The following is a 20,000-nucleotide window of genomic DNA, read 5'->3' as shown; positions in this document are numbered from 1 at the left end:
GGGCTGACTCCGCTCTACCACACTGTGCTGACAGGGGGCGACACCTCCTGCTGTGAGACCCTGCTCCACCACCGCGCCAAGCTGGCCGTCAGGGACGAGAACGGCTGGGATGAGACACACCAGGTAGATTGAGGTGTAGGTGTGTGTTTCTGTGGGGTCTAGTCTGTGTTCAAGTGTCAATGTCCATTAGCATTTCACTGTGTTTGTGTGTATATAGGTTTGTGTGTGTGTGTGTATTTGTGTTAATGTCAGTGTGTAAATGTCATCTCTATATTTATGTTATCCTCTCATGTCATGGTACGCCTCCCTTACCCTGATGTGTCTCTCCTGCTACTCACCCCCCTGTACCCCTCTAACCCATGATGAGGCCCGTCTCTCATCTCCCTGTACCCTCTAACCCATGATGAGGCCCGTCTCTCATCTCCCTGTACCCTCTAACCCATGATGAGGCCTGTCTCTCATCCCCCTGTACCCTCTAACCCATGATGAGGCCTGTCTCTCATCCCCCTGTACCCTCTAACCCATGATGAAGCCGTCTCTCATCCCCCTTTACCCTCTAACACATGATGAGGCCCGTCTCTCATCTCCCTGTACCCTCTACCATGATGAGGCCCGTCTCTCATCTCCCTGTACCCTCTAACCCATGATGAGGCCCGTCTCTCATCCCCCTGTATCCTCATCCCCCTGTATCCTCTAATCAATGATGAGGCCCGTCTCTCATCCCCCTTTACCCTCTAACCCATGATGAGGCCGTCTCTCATCCCCCTTTACCCTCTAACCCATGATGAGGCCCGTCTCTCATCCCCCTTTACCCTCTAACCCATGATGAGGCCCGTCTCTCATCTCCCTGTACCCTCTAACCCATGATGAGGCCCGTCTCTCATCTCCCTGTACCTTCTAACCCATGATGAGGCCGTCTCTCATCTCCCTGTACCTTCTAACCCATGATGAGGCCGTCTCTCATCTCCCTGTACCCTCTAACCCATGATGAGGCCCGTCTCTCACCCCCCTGTACCCTTTAACCCATGATGAGGCCCGTCTCTCATCCCCCTGTCACTCCATAGCTCAGGTATGAAGAGGACAGCAGATAGAAACCTGGAGACACACAGGTACTGTACTAACTTCCCCTCCATTTCAACATTCTTTTCATCCTTTCATCATTATGTCTGTGTGTATTTGTGCTGTTGTCGTTGAGCATTGTTGTTGTGTATCTATGTGCGTATCTATGTGCGTATCTATGTGTGAGTGGCTCGGTAAGTGTGTATTCTCTCTGTTTTCTGATGTGTGTGTTGTTAATGTTTCTCTCTCTCTTTTTGACAATGTATAACCCCCCTCTTTCTCCACTCTTTATTTCCTTGATCTCTATCTTTCACCATCTCCCTCTTCATTCATTTTTCTTTTCTTTTCCTCTGATCGCCTGATCGCCCCCCCTCTCTATTTCTATCTCTCTTTCCCCACCTCTCTCTCCCTCTCTCTTTCTCTCGCTCTCTCTCACTCTCTCTACCCCCCATCTCTCTATTTTTCCCCACCTTTCCCGCTCTCTGTCCCCCCACCTCTCTGTCCCCCCACCTCTCTCTCTCTCCCTGCCTCTCTGTGCTCACTCTGCTCTGATCCCAGGCCTGTCAGAATGGCAACGCCCAACATCTGGAGCACCTTCTTTTTTACGGGGCAGACTCCACTTCCCAGAATGCCTCAGGAAACACTGCCTTGCACGTTTGTGCTTTATACAACAAGGTAGTGCTCTCTAGTAGTGTCATAAACAAACATCAAATAAAGATGACTTTGTAGTTTTGTAATCCAGTATTACAGTTATTTGCTGCTAATTGATTGACATGTATTTTGGCCATACAGGACAGCTGTGCACGAATTCTACTTTACAGGGGAGCCAATAAAGACACAAAGAATAACAGTGGGCAGAACCCATTTCAGGTGATTATACAATACATGGCTGGGCTAATGGAATGATGTATTTGTATGTACATTGTTTGGATGGGGTTGTGTGTGATGAAGTTACTAAAGCAGAAAATGCTATTGGATGAGATGTACCAGTGTTAGTGATATTGTTCTGTAACGTGTACGAGGGTCCACGGTGGGACAATTCTGTCTGACCCCTTGAGCTGAGTTCTCATACTCTGTGAGACAAGGAATATGTGTATAGTGTGTGTGGAGGGTGCTGTGAGAACTGTCCTTTACACTGCTAGTGTGTGTGTGTGTGTGTGTGTGTGTGTGTGTGTGTGTGTGTGTGTGTGTGTGTGTGTGTGTGTGTGGAGGGCGCTGTGAGAACTGTCCCTTACACTGATAGTGTGTGTGTGGAGGGTGCTGTGAGAACTGTCCCTTACACTGCTAGTGTGTGTGTGTGTGTGTGTGTGTGTGTGTGTGTGTGTGTGTGTGTGTGTGTGTGTGGAGGGCGCTGTGAGAACTGTCCCTTACACTGCTAGTGTGTGTGTGTGTGTGTGTGTGTGTGTGTGTGTGTGTGTGTGTGTGTGTGTGTGTGTGTGGAGGGCGCTGTGAGAACTGTCCCTTACACTGCTAGTGTGTGTGTGTGTGTGTGTGTGTGTGTGTGGAGGGTGCTGTGAGAACTGTCCCTTACACTGCTAGTGTGTGTGTGTGTGGAGGGTGCTGTGAGAACTGTCCCTTACACTGCTAGTGTGTGTGTGTGTGGAGGGTGCTGTGAGAACTGTCCCTTACACTGCTAGTGTGTGTGTGTGTGTGTGTGTGTGTGTGTGTGTGTGTGTGTGTGTGTGTGTGTGTGTGTGTGTCTGTGTGGAGGGCGCTGTGAGAACTGTCCCTTACACTGCTAGTGTGTGTGTGTGTGTGAGTGTGTGTGTGTGTGTGTGTGTGTGTGTGTGTGTGTGTGTGTGTGTGTGTGTGTGTGTGTGTGTGTGTGTGTGTGTGTGTGTGTGTGTGTGGAGGGTGCTGTGAGAACTGTCCCTTACACTGCTAGTGTGTGTGTGTGTGTGTGTGGAGGGTGCTGTGAGAACTGTCCCTTACACTGCTAGCGTGTGTGTGTATGGAGGGTGCTGTGAGAACTGTCCCTTACACTGCTAGCGTGTGTGTGTATGGAGGGTGCTGTGAGAACTGTCCCTTACACTGCTAGTGTGTGTGTGTGTATGGAGGGTGCTGTGAGAACTGTCCCTTACACTGCTAGTATGTGTGTGTTTGGAGGGTGCTGTGAGAACTGTCCCTTACACTGCTAGCGTCTGTGTTACAGGTGGCTGTCATGTCCGGCCATTTTGAGCTAGGAGAGATTATCAAAAACCACCGGGACACATATGTAGGTACGTTCTGACCTGTGGCTGTGTCTAGGAGTTTATGCTCTATGAACGTATGTGACAGTATGTGAGAGTGGTTCGGCATTCACATGTTTCTTTAAAAACAACGTTGTGCGTACACACATAATATTTATTACATTATTTTGTATGTGTGCCAATCAAACTGGGATATTTCCTGTCCCTGCTATCTGAATGAGTGCTGCAAGTGAACTAAACATGACTAGTTTAAACCTCTCTGTCTGTCTGTCTGTCTTTCTCTCTCTCTCTCTCTCTCTCTCTCTCTCTCTCTCTCTCTCTCTCTCTCTCTCTCTCTCTCTCTCTCTCTCTCTCTCTCTCTCTCTCTCTGTCTCTCTCTCTCTCTCTCTCTCTCTGTCTCTCTCTCTCTCTCTCTCTCTCTCTCTCTCTCTCTCTCTCTCTCTCTCTCTCTCTCTCTCTCTCTCTCTCTCTCTCCCCTTCTCACACTCTCTCAGTACCTTTTCTTGAGTCTCCCAAATACGCCCCTCAGAGGCGAGAGAGTGCACCGCGCACCCTGGCGCTGCCCCACCCTCACCCCTTCCTGCGTGCCAACAGTGATAACAGTATGAACCTGCCTGACTGGATGGCACTGCCCAATACACCAGGCTCCAACATAGTGTCTGTACAGGTAGAGGAAGGAACCTAGACCTTGACACCTAGTCTGGGACAACAACTGTACTGTTTCACATCATGTATCATGTAATGTAGCTATGTAGTACATCACTAATATACTGTAGTACATCACTAATATACTGTAGTACATCACCAATATACTGTAGTACATCACCAATATACTGTAGTACATCACCTATATACTGTAGTACATCACCTATATACTGTAGTACATCACCAATATACTGTAGTACATCACCAATATACTGTAGTACATCACCTATATACTGTAGTACATCACTTATATACTGTAGTACATCACCAATATACTGTAGTACATCACCTATATACTGTAGTACAGCACCAATATACTGTAGTACATCACCTATATACTGTAGTACATCACCTATATGCTGTAGTACATCACCAATGTACTGTAGTACATCACCAATGTACTGTAGTACAGACCACTGAACCGGTGTTGCCCCTTCATATCTCTCTCTCTATCTCTCTCTCTCTCTCTCTCTCTCTCAGGGCTATAAGCATTCAGGTACCATGCGTAGCTCCAGTAGTCCCCGTGGGGCGCGGACTCGCTCCCCGTCCCGAGGGAGAGCAGGAGATAAGGAGGACAGGAGTCGGCAGAGTCGGAGGCAGGGCGGAGGGGGAGGAGAAGGAGGGGGAGCAGGAGGAGGCGCAGGAGGGTAAGATTGACTATGGTTCTGATAGAACCGTTGATGCGTAGTTCCATTATAGCGTGCTCTCGCTCCATCTACAGCAGTGTCAGTTGTCCCTCTCTGCTGTGACTCTAACATGGCACCCAATCCAAACTTGAAATCTGGATTAATAATTTGCACACGAATCTCCCGTCAATAGATGGTTTTCACAAAAGTCCAAATTAACCATGCAGACCTCAAGTTAGGATTGGGTCTACTGTGCATGAGGGTTGTGTATAGTATAAGCCTTGTCCGAGCCAGAACGGTCCATTGGGTAGGAGCCTATCTCCTGGTTCTGTAGCGTGAAGGCAGACACTAACCACAAGGCCACTGAGTTGGTTGTGTACTGTGCTGTATGTGCTGTATGCTGAACGCTGCCCCCCTCTGGCCAGGGCGGGGTCTGTCAGCAGCAATACGGTTACGGCAGCAGGGGGCCAGCGGAGGCGTCTCTACAGCGCCGTCCCAGGACGTGTGTTTGTGGCCACGCGTTCCCACTCCGCCCAGGGAGACAGAGAGATTAGCATCAGCAAGGGAGACAAAGTCAAAGGTGTGTGTGTTTAGTGTGTCTGTGTCAGAGAATGGCTGTGTGACTGTCTGGCTGGGTGTTTTTTTTTCATGTGAATTCAAAGTGTTTGCTAGCCTGGGGGCCAGCCTGATACATTTGCCCAGGAGATGAAATGTTCATGCTGGTACCCAGGCTAGGTCTCTGTCTGCTGATGTGAGTGGTGTATGTATGAGTCTGTCTAGTGGATGTTGTCTACCTGTCTTAATGAGAGTATAAGGTCCTTGTTTGTCCTTGTCTTCAATGTCTGCAGGTATGAATATGTGTGTGTCTGTGAGTGAGTCTAAGGTGTTTCCAGGTATGTATGTCTTGGTGAGTACGTAGAGAGGTTTGCATGCCTGTTTGTGTGTTTACATTCCTCTGTGTGTGTTTACATGTTGTGGCTATTTCCTTGTTGTTGTTTGTGCCTATATGTTGTTTTGTGTATACTGACTGTGTGAGGTAATGGCTCTGACGTGCAACGCTCTTTCCTGTCCCCTCATGCAGTGCTGAGTGTGGGCGAGGGAGGGTTCTGGGAGGGCACGGTTAAGGGACGGACCGGCTGGTTCCCCTCAGACTGTGTAGAGGAAGTGGCAGTCCGTAGCCAGGACAACCGCTCAGGTGAGGCCCTGACCACACACCTGCAGACACACGCAGCGTGCCTCTCTCTCTCCCTTCTCATTGGTCAGAAAAACACATACACACGCACACTTACACACACACGGCAGCTCTGGCTGCTACACACAGACACACAGGCATAAAAAACAACACATTTAGCAGGAGGTCTACAGTTAGGTAGTAACACTGGGGAAGTAACACTCTAGACTCTCAGAATGATTAGAGCAGCAGAAGCAAGGTGTGGGTTGACAGGGAAGGAAGGTCCTACACTAGTCGTAGTAGTGGTGTCTGCCCACCACTAAGTCCTAAGGCAGTGGTAAACACAGCTGGTTTGACTGTATCTAGAGACTCAATAGAGAGACGTTTACTCGAGGTTCAGGCTGTAGTCTAACAGCAGCGTGTGACTGTAGTGACACTGTTGGTCAGTGTGGCAGGCAAGCAGCCATCATGCTGATAACACTGTGGTCGTGTGTTTTAGAGAGCCGCAGTGAGAAAGCCAAGAGACTGTTCCGCCATTACACCGTGGGCTCCTACGACAGCTTTGACGCTCCCAGGTAAGACTTTCTCTTTTTCTCTATGGGTAATATACTGTATATTAACCTCACCTGTGTTGTATGTGTGGAAGTGATCCACTAGAGACTATGATTGGGTGATCTACTGTGCCATGGATTTTGATTGGGTGATCTACTGTCCCATGGATTGTGATTGGGTGATCTACTGTGCCATGGATTTTGATTGGGTGATCTACTGTGCCATGGATTGTGATTGGGTGATCTACTGTGCCATGGATTTTGATTGGGTGATCTACTGTGCCATGGATTGGGATTGGATGATCTATTGTGCGATGGATTGTGATTGGGTGATCTACTGTGCCATGGATTTTGATTGGGTGATCTACTGTGCGATGGATTGTGATTGGGTGATCTACTGTGCGAAGGATTGTGATTGGGTGATCTACTGTGCGATGGATTGTGATTGGGTGATCTACTGTGCGATGGATTGTGATTGGGTGATCTACTGTGCGATGGATTGTTATTGGGTGATCTACTGTGCGATGGATTGTGATCTGCGATCTGATTGTGATTGTGGTCTGCTATCTGAAGTTACATACAGTACTGGTCTGATATCTGATGTTACATACAGTACTGGTCTGATATCTGAAGTTACGTACAGTACTGGTCTGATATCTGAAGTTACATACAGTACTGGTCTGATATCTGAAGTTACATACAGTACTGGTCTGATATCTGAAGTTACATACAGTACTGGTCTGATATCTGAAGTTACATACAGTACTGGTCTGATATCTGAAGTTACATTCTGTACTGGTCTGATATCTGAAGTTACATACAGTACTAGTCTGATATCTGAACTTCTGTAGACTGTCATCGACGTGTCCTCTACTGATGTGCTTGTTGATTATGTTGTCGTTGTTGTTGACTTCCAGATCGCTACGTTGACACTTCGGAGTGTAACTCCTCTCATTAACACCTAGTGATGTAATGTCCCTCTCTTTAATGTCATGTTTTTGCGTGGCGGCTCAGAGAGGCTCTGTTATGAGGCAAACCAATGGACTGTATGAAGAGAGAATTATTTATAAAGAAATAAACACATTATAAATCACATGTATTATTTACATATAATCTTTCTCCCTGCCCGCTCGCTATCACAGACAACACAAACACACACAAAAGCATTCATTATTTTGCATAATTTCATTTAGACTTACGTGCTCTACCAAGCGACTGACACCTACATGGAAACTCACACAAACGTTTCTACACCCACATCAGGGATATTTAAACAAATGTACCTGATACGATATAAAACTCCAGGTTGTTTAGTCAGTCTGTGACACTGCTAACTCACTGCTAACTCACTGCTAACTCACTGCTAACTCACTGCTAACTCAATGCTAACTCACGGCTAAGTCTGTTTTTATCAGAGCACTAGTGTGGATCCATCTCACCCTGCTTTTTTCCACTCCTCTATATTTGGCTTTGTCACCCCTTCCACCTCTCTCTCTCTATCACTCCCTTTATTTTTATTCATCACTGTTTTACTCACCCCCTGTTCTTTTTAATTTTCTCTCCATCACCCTCCCTCCCCTGTGGTGTTTCCATCTGGAGAACAGACAGGGAAGGGCACTCTGGAGGGAGAGAGGGATGAACAGAGCAAGAAAGGAGGTGAAGAGGAGAGATTCTACAGTATGTAGAAGTAGACGAAGAAGAGAAAAGGGAGAGAGAACGCAGGAGAGGAAATAGACGTGAATGAACAACCCCCCTTTCTCTCCCACTTTCACCTCATCACCTTTCAATCCGCTTTTAGATGGAAGATGTTTTTATATTGACAGTAAGAGATCTTGTACACCTCCTGATCTGTCTAATGAAGCAGGCTTTTACTGCTCTGACTAGCTGTGACAGTTTAACAAGGCTCGGTCGAGACGGCAGTCAGCTAAATGAATGGCTTAAATTGATATTGTGGCACAGCGATTACATTAACAAGGATTAGAGGAAGAGGAGAGATGATCAGGGAGAGATGTTTTCCCTCTATACATTTTCACCCCTAGTGTCCATCTTCATCAATCCATTCCTCCTTTCTCCCTATTTGTCCTTATCCTTCCTTCCTTCCTTCCTTCCTTCCTTCCTTCCTTCCTTCCTTCCTTCCTTCCTTCCTTCCTTCCTTCCTTCCTTGTTCTCTTCTTCCATCCAAATAAGCCTCTCTCCTCCGTGCCCCCTCTCTCCCTGTGTCTCAGAGCCCATGGCATTGAACTCCCCTAGTAACACACATGACAACTGTTCTGGGTTAGCGGTCTGTGAAATAGGGACAAGGAAGCACACACACATTCTGGAGAAGAGTGGATTATTGCCCTCCATCACAAGAGGTGCTTTCAAATCACATTCTGGTGCACATTGTACATGTTTACATTATAGGTGAACACTCATGCACACATACAATAATACACACATGACCACAGACACATGAGTCACACACACTAACATGACCAAACACCTGCCAACATTCATTATCTTGCCCCTCCCCCTTGTACTCTTTCTCCCTCTCTCCCTCTCTCCCTTTCTCTCACTCTCTCCCTCTTTCTCTCACTCTTTCTTTCTCTCTCCCTCTGTCTCGCTCTCTCTCTCCCTCTCTCTCTCACACACACACGCGCGCGGCCATACACTAAATTCACAGCAGTATAGCTTAACATGCAGAGAGAGAAACAAAAAGAGAGGGAGGGAAGGAGAGAGAGGAGAAGAACAGCAATAGGCAGTGAAGGCAGAAAGGCACCAGAGAGAGGTAGGGGGAGAGAGAGGGGGAGATTGAGCGAGAGGCAGAGAGGGAGGGAGGGAAAGGCGACAGAAGACAGCATCGACATACATCGAACGAAGCACTGACAGAGATGATGTGAGTGCCTTTTTGAAGAGAATCTCTCTCGCTCTAATTCTCTCTCTTCCTTCTGCTGCTCATCCCCAGCTGAATCCCTCTTCTTCTTCCTGTCTGTCTTGATGCGTCTCCTTCCTCCCGTTTCCCTGCCTCGCTCTCCTCTTTTCATTCATGCGCTCTGCTTTGTTTACAGACAATGTGAGAGAGGAAAGAGGAGGAGAGGGGAGGGGACTGTGTACATGTGTGTGTGTTGATTAAAGGCCACGGGGGAGGGGAGATGTTAAGAGTGATCTAAGGGCATGTAGGGTCACTGAAGTAGAGAAGACGGAAGAGGGGTAGGACAAAACGAGTGCAGAGGTTACAGAAATGGGGAAATGGTAGAGACGTGAGATGGGAGGAAGACATAGGTTGACAGGTGGTGAAAAGAGGTAGGAGATGGGAAAAGAGAGATAATATAGAATTCATGTGTTATATTTGGTTTATTAAAGGTACAATATGCAGAAATCTCTCTGCCATTTCCAAAATTCTAATAGTTCTCCTGATTTCAGTTCATTTTGACAAAACAAGCAATGCATAGTGTAGAGAATCATTGTACCATCTAAACCGATGTGAAATACATTAACAATAACCCAAAATATTGTATTTTCAGCTGGTTGAAGCTGGTGTACAAAACTGAAAGTAAAAGATGCAAAAAACGAAACTTAAGAACGGGAAGCATAGAAATAGCTCACATAGAACACATCTACTGCTTCTTAGACGTGCTTTCAAAGAAGTCAGATTTCTATGTGAATTTGATAATAGATGAATCATCTATCATAATGATCATAAATAGCCTGTATACATATATGAGTTGTGAAAACATTGTGATGACAGAATGCAAGCCTCAGCAGTTCAGAGCAACAATCAGTGCGTTATACAGTATCTCCCTATCTGGAGTGAGTTACGGCAAGAGAGAGGAGTCAAACAGAACATGGCCTTAACTCATCCAAAATGCATCCGTTCTTGTGAATGGAGAATCATAACTGAGGAGGAAAACAGTGATAGACAGACTCAGTGAATACCACTGAGAGAGATATATACAGAGATAGGAGAAAGGAATGTGTTTGAGTGTGTGTATGTGTGTGCGCGTCAGTGCGTCTCTTTTCTCTTTATATTCTGTTGGTGTATGAAATAGTCACATACTCAGCAAACAAACCCGATCACCCCTTGGCCCGCTCTTTCTCCCCTCTCTCAAAATTACCTCATATCTCTCTCCCTTTTTATGCTAAACCATCTTCCCCTCCCTCACTCACTCGCACACTCCCTCCTTCTCCCTCTCTTGTTCCCCCCTCTCTCTCTCTCTCTCTCTCTCTCTCTCTCTCTCTCTCGCTCTGTGTCGCAGTCACAGTGAACCATCTCCATCTCTCTCCTTCTCCCTCGTTCTCTTTCTCTCTCTCTGCCTGTCTTAAGTATGAAGGGGCTGGGAGAGCTAGGCCCTCACTCTCTCTCTCTCCATTGCTCTCTCCTCCTCTCCTCCCCTCCCTCGGCTCGTACTCACTGCTCTCTCGCTGGAAGACGAGAAGGAGGAGGAGGAGGGGGGGGGAAATGGCGATGGGGGGATGCGGCGAGGAGGATCTCTCCCTCTCTTCTTCCTGGCCGTCGCTAGGCCCCATGAATAGGAGTGTCTGGTTCATTTACAGGTACTGGCTGTTTTTGATTTCTCACTGGTCGCAGGGCTGGAGGATAGAGGGAGGGTGAGGGGGAGGCAGGGAGGGAGGGAGGGAGAGGAGCATGCATGTGGACATGGATGGTAGACTGGAGTGATTAGGAAGACTAATCGATAGACAGATGGGATGTGTTGCAATGCATGAGCCTGTACGTGTGTCCGTGTGTGCGTCTGTGTGTGTCTGTGTGTGTGTGTGTAGTGAGGAAGGAGAGACGCATGCACAGCCCGGTACATTAGCAGTAACGTTACAGCCTAGCTGTGTTTCCATGTACATTAATCACTCTCCTCTCCCTCTCTGTGTCTGTACGTCTGTCTTCAGTAGCAACACAGTACCGACACAACTGTCTGATAATTGCTGCTTCTCTCATCTGCAGAATGTGTGCGTGTGTCGTGTTTGTGGGTCTCTGTGTGTGACGGTCTTTGAGCTGTTGTTGATTGAGAACAAGGTATAGGAGGCAGATCTATAACATGTATCCCCGCTAGTGGCTCTGCTTCTACTGTGTCTACATATGGTGTGTGTACGTGTGTGTGCGTTATCAATGTGGGCCCCTGTGTATGTGTACAAACATTAGTGTATAAGAGAATGAGAAGTGGTTTGAGAGGGACATGATGTGCCATGGGTAGCAGTCCCCCTTGCTATGCTTCTAGATGGTGTTACCAATACTTATAGCAGAGCTGGGACGATAAACCCCAAATGATCCACACCGACCATACCGATCACTTATCACAGGCATTTTGCTGTTACCGTTCACTACGATAAGTATCCTATACTAGAGAAATGTGAAGTTCTACACGTGCTTCTACACCTGCATTGCTGTTTGGGGTTTTAGGCTGGTTTCTGTACCAACACTTAGTGAAATCAGCTGATGTAAGAAGGGCTTTATAAATACATTTGATTGATTGATTGATTGATTGAAGTTTGAAATTAAATAAGTTTTCTAATATGGGTGATTGTTAATGGGACAACCATCAAACTAGTAGTAGTAGTTTAAAGGATAGTAGTTATAAACTGTGGTTCACATTAATGTTATAAACTGTGGTTCACATTAATGTTATAAACTGTGGTTCACATTAATGTTATAAACTGTGGTGCACATTAATTGATGTTATAAACTGTGATGCACATTAATTAATGTTATAAACTGTGGTGCACATTAATTAATTTTATAAACTGTGATGCACATTAATTAATGTTATAAACTGTGGTGCACATTAATTAATGTTATAAACTGTGGTGCACATTAATTCATTTTATAAACTGTGATGCACATTAATGAATGTTATAAACTGTGGTGCACATTAATTAATTGTATAAACTGTGATGCACATTAATACATTTTATAAACTGTGGTGCACATTGATGTTATAAACTGTGGTGCACATTAATTTTATAAACTGTGGTGCACATTAATGTTATAAACTGTGGTGCACATTCATGTTATAAACTGTGGTGCACATTCATGTTATAAACTGTGGTGCACATTCATGTTATAAACTGTGGTGCACATTCATGTTATAAACTGTGGTGCACATTCATGTTATAAACTGTGGTGCACATTCATGTTATAAACTGTGGTGCACATTCATGTTATAAACTGTGGTGCACATTCATTTTATAAACTGTGGTGCACATTAATGTTATAAACTGTGGTGCACATTCATGTTATAAACTGTGGTGCACATTCATGTTATAAACTGTGGTGCACATTCATGTTATAAACTGTGGTGCACATTCATGTTATAAACTGTGGTGCACATTCATGTTATAAACTGTGGTGCACATTCATGTTATAAACTGTGGTGCACATTCATGTTATAAACTGTGGTGCACATTCATGTTATAAACTGTGGTGCACATTCATGTTATAAACTGTGGTGCACATTCATGTTATAAACTGTGGTGCACATTTATTAATTTTATAAACTGTGGTGCACATTAATGTTATAAACTGTGGTGCACATTAATGTTATAAACTGTGGTGCACATTTATTAATTTTATAAACTGTGGTGCACATTAATGTTATAAACTGTGGTGCACATTAATTAATGTTATAAACTGTGGTTCACATTAATTCATGTTATAAACTGTGGTGCACATTCATGTTATAAACTGTGGTGCAGATTTATGAATTGTATAAACTGTGGTGCACATTAATGTTATAAACTGTGGTGCACATTAATTCATGTTATAAACTGTGGTTCACATTAATTCATGTTATAAACTGTGGTGCACATTCATGTTATAAACGTATCATTCTATTTATGGTTATAGCATTAATTGAGGTAATTTATCACGATGGGGATTTTTGTCCATATCCCCCAGCTCTAACTTCTAGATTGTGTTGCATGGATCAGTTACATTGGAGATACAGTAGGTATGTATGTAGGAGGAACATGGTTAGATGATTGTGTGGTGTTATTACGGTATGCACAACCTTGAGTTGGTGACAGACTTGATGACAGGAGAGCTTGTGTCAGTATAGATACCACTGGGCTGCAGTCCAGAGGAATGTTTGTGTGAGGAACATAACCAACCTAACAAACCAATCCCCATGGTGTGGCAGGTCCCAAATTACACCTTATTCCCCATATAGATCCCATTCATCTCTGGTCAACAGTGGTGCACTAGGCTCAATTATGAGGAAGGTGTCATTACAGATGGATGCAGTCCGTGATTGTGTGGTGCTCATTGGTTCATGCTGGCAAATGACTGTATTTAAGTGAGTTGCTATGCGAGTTGCTATGCCAGTGGAGGGGACGGCCTGGCTGAAGAAGAAGAAGGGAAGACATACAGTACGTAAACATTATTAAAGGTAAACAGTATGTTGACAGTAGCTAGTTGAATCATTGGATGACTGGTTAACTAGCTAAACTAGGTCTTCCGAAAGGGGATCAAGTGGCTGACATGCAGGTGCTTGTGGGTATTCACACTTCTTCTGTGGTCTTTCCATGATAGCTCCATGTACTCTAGTTAGATAGCAACTGGAAACTGCCAATTATCGTCGTCTCCCATACTCATTATCCCCTGTTTATTCATGAGGCTATTTTAGCGAGGCGGACCAACATAACCTGACCTCTTTATTGGCTCTACATGTGAGGATTCTTCTTCTTTGGACGACTACGTCTGTGTCATCAGAGCACCTAGCTGTGCATACATTTCTCTCTTCCAGTGTAGTCAGGCCTCTCTATATTACACCAGCTAGATCCTACGTCCTGTAGCTTGTTGCTCAGGCAACCGTCATCATCATATATAGCCTAGCATCTTAGAGAGTGAGGTTCTGGAACAACATCTCTGGTCTTTCTGTCAACCAACCCAGCGCAATCTCACTGTACCTCGCCCTGTCGCCGACACAAGGCTACCCAGCGAGCCCCTGGTCTGGTGCATTATGTCATCAGCTGACCCCTGACCCCAGAGAGGACACAGGAAATACAAAACCCACTGCCCAGCTCTGGGGAGCCGAGTCAGGGCAGAGTCAGTTAAATGTATTCATTCGGTAATAACGGTAATAGCACATTTTCTACAATGTGCTTAAAAAATGTGCCCTCATTTCAGAAGGTCCCTGACCCCTCCCACCTCCCTCTCTCTCCCAGGATTAAGGCTCCCTCCTGGTGCAGTGTGCATGTATGCAGGGGGATACCTATCTCCTACCGCTCTCTCTCTCGTACCGCTCTCCCTCCTACCTCTCTCTCTCTCTCTCTCTCTCTTTCTCTCTCGTACCTCTCTCTCTCCTACCTCTCTCTCTCTCGCTCCTCTCTCTCTCTCTCCTACCTCTCTCTCTCCTACCTCTCTCTCTCCTACCTCTCTCTCCTACCTCTCTCTCTTCTACCTCTCTCTCTCCTACCTCTCTCCTACCTCTCTCTCTCCTACCTCTCTCTCTCTCTCGTACCTCTCTCTCTTCTACCTCTCTCTCTCTCTCCTACCTCTCTCTCTCCTACCTCTCTCTCTCTCCTACCTCTCTCTCTCCTACCTCTCTCTCTCTCTCCTACCTCTCTCTCTCCTACCTCTCTCTCCTACCTCTCTCTCTCTCTCTCTCTCTCTGCTACCTCTCTCTCTCCTACCTCTCTCTCTCTCTCTGCTACCTCTCTCTCTCCTACCTCTCTCTCCTACCTCTCTCTCTCTCCCCTACCTCTCTATCTCTCTCTCCTACCTCTCTCTCTCCTACCTCTCTCTCTCTCGTACCTCTCTCTCTCCTACCTCTCTCTCTCTCCTACCTCTCTCTCTCCTACCTCTCTCTCTCTCTCCTACCTCTCTCTCCTACCTCTCTCTCTCATACCTCTCTCTCTCATACCTCTCTCTCCTACCTCTCTCTCTCCTACCTCTCTCTCTCCTACCTCTCTCTCCTACCTCTCTCTCTCCTACCTCTCTCTCCTACGTCTCTCTCTCCTACCTCTCTCTCTCTCATACCTCTCTCTCTGACTACCTCTCTCTCCTACCTATCTCTCTCCTACCTCTCTCTCCTACCTCTCTCTCTCCTACCTCTCTCTCTCCTACCTCTCTCTCTCCTACCTCTCTCTCTCCTACCTCTCTATCCTACCTCTCTCTCTCCTACCTCTCTCTCTCCTACCTCTCTCTCTCCTACCTCTCTCTCCTACCTCTCTCTCTCCTACCTCTCTCTCCTACCTCTCTCTCTCCTACCTCTCTCTCTCTCCTACCTCTCTCTCTCCTACCTCTCTCTCCTACCTCTTCCTCTCCTACCTCTCTCTCCTACCTCTCTCTCTCCTACCTCTCTCTCTCCTACCTCTCTCTCCTACCTCTCTCTCCTACCTCTCTCTCTCCTACCTCTCTCTCTCTCTCTCCTACCTCTCTCTCTCTCTCCTACCTCTCTCTCTCTCCTACCTCTCTCTCTCCTACCTCTCTCTCCTACCTATCTCTCTCATACCTCTCTCACCTACCTCTCTCTCCTACCTCTCTCTCTCCTACCTCTCTCTCTCCTACCTCTCTCTCCTACCTCTCTCTCCTACCTCTCTCTCCTACCTCTCTCTCTCTCTTACCTCTCTCTCTCCTACCTCTCTCTCCTACCTCTCTCGCCTACCTCTCTCGCCTACCTCTCTCTCTCCTACCGCTCTCTCTCCTACCTCTCTCTCTCCTACCTCTCTCTCCTACCTCTCTCTCTCCTACCTCTCTCGCCTACCTCTCTCTCTCCTACCTCTCTCTCTCCTACCTCTCTCTCTCCTACCTCTCTCTCTCTCCTACCTCTCTCTCTCTCCTACCTCTCTCTCTCTCCTACCTCTCTCTCCCCTACCTCTCTCTCCTACCTCTCTCTCCTACCTCTCTCTCTCCTACCTCTCTCGCCTACCTCTCTCTCTCCTACCTCTCTCTCCTACCTCTCTCTCCTACCTCTCTCTCTCCTACCTCTCTCTCTCTCTCTCCTACCTCTCTCTCTCTCTCCTACCTCTCTCTCTCTCCTAACTCTCTCTCTCCTACCTCTCTCTCTCCTACCTCTCTCTCTCCTACCTCTCTCTCTTCCTGCTGTCCCCTTTTTCCACTCCTTTTTTGAATGTATCTCATGTTATCGCTAAGTGTCTCTCCTCATCTCTCTCTGTCCTCTCTCTTAGTGACTATATCATCAAGGAGAAGACAGTGCTTCTGCAGAAAAAAGACAGTGAGGGTTTTGGCTTTGTGCTGAGAGGAGCCAAGGGTAAGGAAACACGTGCGATCAGCTGTTGATAGATAGACAGTCAGACATACAGACAGGCCTTTAACAAACAGGCACACACACAGATGAACACACTTGGACAGTCTCACTGTGCTGCATGGGCTTCATCAGTCTAGTTGTTACAGTGGTTATGACATAATGCTGGTTACCCCTCTGTTTTCTGTCTTCAGCTCAGACCCCCATCGAGGAGTTCACTCCCACCCCAGCCTTCCCAGCACTGCAGTACCTGGAGTCTGTCGACGAAGGAGGCGTGGCCTGGAGAGCCGGTCTGAGAATGGGAGACTTCCTCATTGAGGTGTGTGCTGCTAGCGCATGATGGGAGCTGAAGTTGGATTCTTCACAATGGCTATTATTATGAAAAATCACCCTCTCTAACCAATTACATGGACTTCTTCTTCTTCCCCTCTACTTCTCCCCCCCCCCCCCTCTCAGGTGAATGGTCAGAATGTGGTGAAGGTGGGACACAGGCAGGTGGTCAACATGATCAGGCAAGGTGGAAACGCCCTCATGGTCAAGGTTGTCATGGTGACACGCAACCCTGACATGGAGGATGGCCAGAGAAAGAAAAGTAAGAGACAACACAGGGTCTGGAACTACGACAACGATGATGGCGACGAGGATGATAATGCTTTCCTTTCTCCACAGTCCCCCAGCAGAGTAAAAGACTAAGCACTCCGGCCATCGCTCTCCGCTCCAAATCCATGACCTCAGAACTGGAGGAGATGGGTAAGAAATGGGGGATACGGGTTGGGTTCTGGGTAGAGACAGGAAAGACAATGACAGAGGAGGAAGGAGACCAGGAACATACGGAAAGGGAAAGAGCATCTAGAAGGAATACAAAGGAATGTATAGCAGAGGGAGATGTACGTCTGGACCAGACACAACCAGTGTGTGCCCATTGGGAAAGAAAAGGGGATACAAAGTCACAGAGAGGTGGGCTGTGATGGACAGAGGGAAGAACAGGGGATACAAAGTCACAGAGAGGTGGGCTGTGATGGACAGAGGGAAGAACAGGGGATACAAAGTCACAGAGAGGTGGGCTGTGATGGACAGAGGGAAGAAAAGGGGATACAAAGTCACAGAGAGGTGGGCTGTGATGGACAGAGGGAAGAAAGGGGGATACAAAGTCACAAAGAGGTGGGCTGTGATGGACAGAGGGAAGAAAAGGGGATACAAAGTCACAGAGAGGTGGGCTGTGATGGACAGAGGGAAGAACAGGGGATACAAAGTCACAGAGAGGTGGGCTGTGATGGACAGAGGGAAGAAAAGGGGATACAAAGTCACAGAGAGGTGGGCTGTGATGGACAGAGGGAAGAACAGGGGATACAAAGTCACAGAGAGGTGGGCTGTGATGGACAGAGGGAAGAACAGGGGATACAAAGTCACAGAGAGGTGGGCTGTGATGGACAGAGGGAAGAAAAGGGGATACAAAGTCACAGAGAGGTGGGCTGTGATGGACAGAGGGAAGAACAGGGGATACAAAGTCACAGAGAGGTGGGCTGTGATGGACAGAGGGAAGAACAGGGGATACAAAGTCACAGAGAGGTGGGCTGTGATGGACAGAGGGAAGAAAAGGGGATACAAAGTCACAGAGAGGTGGGCTGTGATGGACAGAGGGAAGAACAGGAGGGGAAGCAAGAGAGGCAGAGAAGTGACACTGTCATGTACTGTCTGAGTGTCCAGGGAAAGGTGTTAGAACCTTAATGGTGACAGCATTGTTAGGGTACCAACATGGATGAGAGTCTCAATGCATTTCACTGTTCTTTCAGAGGTTCCACACTGTCACTTCCAGCACCCCCACTACAGGTAACCCCTCAAACAATGACCCCACCCACCCCTGATCCTTTTCACTGCGCCCCCTTTTACCCCTGCACCCCCCAGCCCTATAACCCTAGCACCCCCAGACCAGTCCCACGTCTCCACAAACACACCTACACTGGCTGAGTGTGTTGTTGCCAGGGTAACACTGCAGGGGGTGGGTGTCACTCTAAGGGAGACCACTGTAGATGCTGCTGCGGTCTCTACTGAGCATGCTCACTTCGCCCATGATGATGATTTATGGGAGCAGATAATATGAGAGGCAAGCGGGAGCCTCTGAGTATTTCCTATCTGATCCTAGGTCAGATTCCAGCTCATTCCAACAGACTCCCACAACAGACTCCCTTACAAGCCAGTCTGCTGGGACATTACTCCTGTCCTCAATACACACGGCTTATTATCTCCTCTAGTGCAGAGCCAGGATAAGATCCAGATGGTTGGGTAACTACTAGCTTACTGTACCCCTGACTATCCCCCCAACACCCCTCTCTGTGGTCCAAACACCTGACTATCCCCCCAACACCCCTCTCTGTGGTCCAAACCCCTGACTATCCCCCCAACACCCCTCTCTGTGGTCCAAACCCCTGACTATCCCCCCATCTCCCCTCTCTGTGGTCCAAACCCCTGACTATCCCCCCAACACCCCTCTCTGTGGTCCAAACCCCTGACTATCCCCCCAACACCCCTCTCTGTGGTCCAAACCCCTGACTATCCCCCCATCACCCCCCTCTGTGGTTCAAACCCCTGACTATCCCCCCAACACCCCTCTCTGTGGTCCAAACCCCTGACTATCCCCTCATCACCCCTCTCTGTGGTCCAAACCCCCGACTATCCCCCCATCACCCTTCTCTGTGGTCCAAACCCCTGACTATCCCCCCAACGCCCTTCTCTGTGGTCCAAACCCCTGACTATTCCCCCAACACCCCTCTCTGTGGCGCAAACCCCTGACTAACCCCCCAACACCCCTCTCTGTGGTCCAAACCCCTGACTATCTCCCCATCACCCCTCTCTGTGGTCCAAACCCCTGACTATCCCCTCATCACCCCTCTCTGTGGTCAAAACCCCTGACTCCCCCCATCACCCCTTTCTGTGGTTCAAACCCCTGACTATTCCCTCATAACCCCTCTCTGTGGTCCAAACCCCTGACTATCCCCCCCAACACCCCTCTCTGTGGTCCAAACCCCTGACTATCCCCTCATCACCCCTCTCTGTGGTCCAAACCCCTGACTAACCCCTCATCACCCCTTTCTGTGGTCCAAACCCCTGACTATCCCCTCATAACCCCTCTCTGTGGTCCAAACCCCTGACTATCCCCCCAACACCCCTCTCTGTGGTCCAAACCCCTGACTATCCCCCCATCACCCCTCTCTCTGGTCCAAACCCCTGACTATCCCCTCATCACCCCTCTCTGTGGTCCAAACCCCTGACTGACTGATTGACACACAGCATGAGCAGCCGCCCCACAGACACCCCCTGCCCTGCCCTGATCTCCCCCCACCTGTAAACCAATGATCACTACCCCTATAGTATGGAACATCCCAAACCTACACTACACTAATGTTGCAACCCCTCGTCCCACTACTACACACACCTTAATGCTGTAATAGCAGTATATCTACTGTATAACCCCACACATACATGGCCCCTGTCCAGGGTGATAATGC

At 47.6% G+C, this 20,000-nt stretch overlaps 1 protein-coding gene across 3 annotated transcripts in view; it reads left to right on the top strand.

The window, feature by feature from the left end:
* Positions 1-20,000, top strand: part of LOC110538995 (SH3 and multiple ankyrin repeat domains protein 1-like) — a 112,357-nt gene that overhangs the window by 62,011 nt on the left and 30,346 nt on the right. For 2 of the 3 annotated variants that reach the window (XM_090193779.1, XM_090193778.1), the window contains exons 7-19: positions 1-123; positions 1,618-1,734; positions 1,852-1,929; positions 3,212-3,278; positions 3,743-3,915; positions 4,434-4,600; positions 5,005-5,159; positions 5,661-5,774; positions 6,250-6,325; positions 16,418-16,500; positions 16,689-16,813; positions 16,951-17,086; positions 17,164-17,244. The exon at positions 1-123 is cut by the window's left edge and continues 45 nt beyond it. In XM_090193779.1, the coding sequence (XP_090049905.1) occupies positions 1-123; positions 1,618-1,734; positions 1,852-1,929; positions 3,212-3,278; positions 3,743-3,915; positions 4,434-4,600; positions 5,005-5,159; positions 5,661-5,774; positions 6,250-6,325; positions 16,418-16,500; positions 16,689-16,813; positions 16,951-17,086; positions 17,164-17,244 (1,495 nt within the window). Of the gene's footprint in view, positions 124-1,617; positions 1,735-1,851; positions 1,930-3,211; positions 3,279-3,742; positions 3,916-4,433; positions 4,601-5,004; positions 5,160-5,660; positions 5,775-6,249; positions 6,326-10,580; positions 10,835-16,417; positions 16,501-16,688; positions 16,814-16,950; positions 17,087-17,163; positions 17,245-20,000 lie in introns of those variants that run through there. The other variant, XM_090193780.1, reaches the window with a different exon arrangement.

The sequence above is a fragment of the Oncorhynchus mykiss genome, chromosome 12 (genome assembly GCF_057628025.1).
Source record: "Oncorhynchus mykiss isolate SJ-2025 chromosome 12, ASM5762802v1, whole genome shotgun sequence".
NCBI lineage: Eukaryota > Metazoa > Chordata > Actinopteri > Salmoniformes > Salmonidae > Oncorhynchus > Oncorhynchus mykiss.
This window is presented reverse-complemented; position numbering and strand designations above follow the sequence as displayed.